The sequence below is a fragment of the Coenobita brevimanus genome, chromosome 37, assembly GCF_032717465.1.
Source record: "Coenobita brevimanus isolate Jiangsu-jjx chromosome 37, ASM3271746v2, whole genome shotgun sequence".
Lineage (NCBI taxonomy): Eukaryota > Metazoa > Arthropoda > Malacostraca > Decapoda > Coenobitidae > Coenobita > Coenobita brevimanus.
In genome coordinates, this window is record NC_136990.1 from 1,919,775 (window position 1) to 1,924,774 (window position 5,000).

The 5,000-nt window shown below is 45.2% G+C and overlaps 1 protein-coding gene across 1 annotated transcript in view; it reads right to left on the bottom strand.

Moving 5' to 3' along the window:
- Nucleotides 1-5,000, bottom strand: part of LOC145396390 (multifunctional procollagen lysine hydroxylase and glycosyltransferase LH3-like) — a 29,978-nt gene that overhangs the window by 15,557 nt on the left and 9,421 nt on the right. The window contains exons 6-7 of the mRNA XM_080269782.1: nt 4,384-4,518; nt 1,889-1,998 (exon numbers count right to left, since the gene is read on the bottom strand). Of these exons, the coding sequence (XP_080125908.1) occupies nt 1,889-1,998; nt 4,384-4,518 (245 nt within the window). The remainder of the gene's footprint in view (nt 1-1,888; nt 1,999-4,383; nt 4,519-5,000) is intronic.

The window sequence follows — 5,000 nt, forward strand, 5'->3', positions numbered from 1 at the left end:
ACTCTTTCCCTTATATTTCTTGCCCCGAATTAGTTTCCCACCAAATTTCTAGCTATCTATTGCCAGACGCCTTAATCCCATACGGGGTGCCCACAAACAAATCGCCTCCACGTCGCCCTGCCCCCCGGCATTTCACTGCCCTGCTCCCAGCTCACACACCCCTCTCTCATATACCTCTCCACTCCATCCCTCCATCTCATCCTTGGCCTCCCCCTTCCCCTCTCCCCCTCCACCTCACTCACATACACTTTCCTCGTCAGTCTCTCACCCTCCATCCTCTCCACATGGCCAGACCAACTCAAATGTGTTTCTCCTAACGCTTCCTATCACATCCACACATATTACTACTACAAAATTGGCCACATAATCAGCTCTGGGGTACTGCAAGGCTTCTCCATGTGGTACTAGAGTTCTTCCCTTCATGAAAGGGCCAATGATCTATCTATCTGTCTATCTATCTATCTATCTATCTATCTGTCTATCTATCTATCTATAACCAGACGCCTTAATCCCTATGGGGTGACTCGATGATAACAGTAGTACTATTACACCCACAGAGTCAGCCACAAAACTACCCATGAGTACCACAAGGCTCCCTCCTCTAAGAATGCAGTACTAGAGTTCTCCAAATCATGAGGGGGGGCAGTGGTAACAGTATACTAGAGTTATCCCAGTCATGAGAGGGGCAGTGGTAACCGTATTGATATTACTTTTACAGAGGCGGCAGCAACGCAAGCCACATGGAGTACATAAGGCTCCCTCCACTAAGAATACAGTGCTAGAGTTTTCCCAAGCATGAGAGGGGCAGTGGTAACAGTATACTAGAGTTCTTCCAATCATGAGAGGGGCAGTAACAGTATTAATATTATTTTCACAGAGGCGGCGGCAACGCAGGCTATGGAGTACCGCAAGGCGACCTCGGCTGACCCCGAAGGCATGACCCAGTTGGCCTTCCTGTACCGGCGTCTGGCAGCCCGTAGCCCCGACTATGTCCCCCTCGCTGACCTCTACTGGAAGAAGATGGCCTCGCATGACCCCGAGGTGACGGCAAGGTCGGCAATGTACTGGCGGAGTGACCCGGAAGCTGCTATGTATTGGTAAAGGGCAAAAACACAAACACAACCATACGCTATCAATATTAACTCGGAATGTGCAGTCAATTTTAACATGGTCCCAAATTGCCATCCTTCCATCTTGAATACTTTGACCTCTTCCATCGTATCTACACTCTGTTCACTTTGTCTTGGCCTAAATAATGGGGAAGTGACCCGGAAGGTGTCATATTCTTGTAATTAAAGCCACTTCCTCGTTTATACCTTGTCAAGTAGTCTTGAATTGCACTGAAAAAAGGGCCCCTCACTGCCACATCTATACGCTGTCCACTTACACTTGGCCTAAAATCTCCCCTGTAACTTGGGCTAAAATTGCCATCTCTCCATCTTGAATGCTGAGTTGTAGCAGTAGATTAACAATATGGTGCTAATCACGAAGAAGTGCTGTGGAAAAGGGTGTAGAGTCTTAGTATGGTCTTTTTCTGCTACTGAGGTGTGTGAGATAAGCTGCAAATAGACGAAAATATGAGCCAAGTTGAGATGAAAGGAGTATATCGTGCGGTTTCCTAAATTCTGTTTTTTTCTCTTCTCTCTCTCGCCTAAACCCTTTCAGTAGTTAAACCCCAGGCTCTGAATGTAAACCCAGTGGACTGCAGGCTGAAGTTACTCTCTTGCAGTCCACCATCGTCCTTTCGTGGGATAGGGAGGAAGTTGAGGGACGTTTGTATAACCAGGCAGTGGATCCGCCTAGTTATATCAGTGCCACCACGTGAAGGCTTCCCTCTCCAGCACCCAATTAAGGGGTCATGGAGAAGATAATGAGGATGAGAACTGACCTGATGAGATGATGGTCCTCGGGGTCATCCCAGGTAACCCGTATGTTGTGGTAGTGTTGACCTTCTTTCTCTATAAATTCCTCAACCACATCACTCTGCCTTGGTCCGTCCTGAAATGCAACACACCATAACACTATAGCACCATAACAACACACTATAACACCATAACAACACATTATAACACCACACATACTCTCTGCCTTGGTCCGTCCTGAAATACAACACACCATAACACTATAACACCATAACAACACACTACAGCACCACACATACTCTCTGCTTTGGTCCGTCCTGAAATACAACACACCATAACACTATAGCACCATAACAACACACTATAACACCACACATACCCTCTGCCTTGATCCGTTCTGAAATACAACACACTGTAACATCACATATACCCTCCTTCTGCAGTCCACCATCGTCCTTTTGGGGGATAGGGAGGGAGTTGAGGGACGTTTGTATAACCAGGCAGCTCCACCACCCAGTTATATCAGTGCCACCACGTGAAGGCCTCCTTCTCCACCCCCCCCACACACCAGTTATATCGGTGCCACCACGTGAAGGCTCCCAAACACCTCTTCCTTAGCGATTTATTCTTGGATATGCCTGGTTAATATTCTTTTGTACGTTATTTATGCAGAGTATGGCGATATTGGAAGGATTTACGTAACACACAAGAGGACAGTCTGGTGTAGTAAGCAAAATAAATCGCTTAGGAAAAGGTGTTACGGAGCTTTATGGAGAGTATGGCGATATTGGAAGAATTTATAGAACATAGAATAGGACAGTAAGGTGGAATAAGCAAAATAAATCGCTTAGGAAAAGGTGTTAAGGAGCTTTATGCAGAGTATGGTGATATTGGAAGGATTTATATAGCAGAATAGGACAGTAAGGTGGAATAAGCAAAATAAATCGCTTAGGAAAAGGTGTTAGGGAGCTTTATGCAGAGTATGGCGATATTGGAAGGATTTATGTAACACAGAATAGGACAGTAAGATGTAGTAAGCAAAATAAATCGCTTAGGAAAAGGTGTTAGGGAGCTTTATGCAGAGTATGGCGATATTGGAAGGATTTATGTAACACAGAAGGGGACAGTAAGGTGTAATAAGCAAAATAAATCGCTTAGGAAAAGGTGTTAGGGAGCTTTATGCAGAGTATGGCGATATTGGAAGGATTTATGTAACACAGAAGAGGACAGTAAGGTGTAGTAAGCAAAATAAATCGCTTAGGAAAAGATGTTAGGGAGCTTTATGCAGAGTATGGCGATATTGGAAGGATTTATATAACACAGAAGAGGACAGTAAGGTGTAGTAAGCAAAATAAATCGCTTAGGAAAAGATGTTAGGGAGCTTTATGCAGAGTATGGCGATATGGGAAAGATTTATAGAACACAGAATAGGACAGTCAGGTGGAATAAGCAAAATAAATCGCTTAGGAAAGGGTGTTAGGGAGCTTCCTTGACCGTGAATCATAAAGGAGCTTCTGACACCATACCCTCACCCCCACAGCACCATAACACAGCACCTACACTATAAAAAGCCACAATAACACAGCACCATAACACACTTCACTTTAACTCTGTGTATGTGTTAAAAGACTGTAATTTTTGTTTTTTTTTATATTAAATTTACTGTTTGAAATAAAATTGATCTTGGAGAGGTGCTTTTGGTGTTCCTGAGAGAGAGAGAGAGAGAGAGAGAGAGAGAGAGAGAGAGAGAGAGAGAGAGAGAGAGAGAGAGAGAGAGAGAGAGAGAGAGAGTCTTCCTTTTGGCTGGATAACTTCACCCAACCCCCCTCATTCTCTCTCTCTCCGTCTATCTATCTGTCTCTCTCTCTCTCTCTATCTATCTATCTATTCATCTTACAATATTTCTTCCATCTGTCTTTCTCGTCCTCCCTTTCTGTCTGTTTCTCTCTCTCTCTCTCTCTCTCTCTCTCTCTCTCTCTCTCTCTCTCTCTCTCACTCTACGAGGCCCAGATCCATCTTTCCCCATAGGTAATTTCAAACTTTTCTTTCAGTAATTAGAAAGATTTAACTGTCTTCCTTCTAGAGAGAGAGAGAGAGAGAGAGAGAGAGAGAGAGAAAGAGAAAGGGGGGGGACGAGTGTAGTGCAATAGTAGAGGGACGTGTGTGTGTGTGTGTGTGTGTGTGTGTGTGAGAGAGAGAGAGAGAGAGAGAGAGAGAAGGATGTGTATAGGACAGAAGTAAAGGGCCCTGTGTGTGTGTGTGTGTGTGTGTGTGTGTGTGTGTGCAGTATCAGTAGCAGCAGCAGTAGTAGCAGTAGTAGTAGTAGTAGCAGTAGCAGTAGCAGTAGTAGCAGTAGTAGTAGTAGTAGTAGTAGTAGTAGTAGCAGTAGTAGTAGTAGTAGTAGTAGTAGTAGTAGTAGTAGTAGTAGCAGTAGTAGCAGTAGTAGTAGTAGTAGTAGTAGTAGTAGTAGTAGCAGTAGTAGTAGTAGTAGTAGTAGTAGTAATATCTCTCTTCACCTCACCTTCGCATATATCCAAATCTCCTGTAAGTTCTTAGGATAATCTTGAAGTGAGAGAGACTTTAAGTGCTCCTCCAGGAAGGGCCACCAAGCGTCTCCAAGGGGCACCACCACCAGGACTCGAGGTCGACCTTGAGGCTGGAGGACGAGGTGAAGCGGGAAACGTGGTGAGGGTTTAGAAAATACTGTATACACAAAGCACTAGTCTGGTCATATTTACTTTCCATTCTCCCCACCATTCTCCCCACCATTCTCTCCACCATTCTCTCCACCATTCTCCCCACCATTCTCTCCACCATTCTCTCCACCAATCTCTCCACCATTCTCCCCACCATTCTCCCCACCATTCTCTCCACCAATCTCTCCACCATTCTCTCCACCATTCTCCCCACCATTCTCTCCACCATTCTCTCCACCATTCTCTCCACCATTCTCCCCACCATTCTCTCCACCATTCTCCCCACCATTCTCTCCACCATTCTCTCCACCATTCTCCCCACCATTCTCTCCACCATTCTCCTCACCATTCTCTCCACCATTCTCTCCACCATTCTCCCCACCATTCTCTCCACCATTCTCTCCACCATTCTCCCCACCATTCTCTCCACCATTCTCTCCAC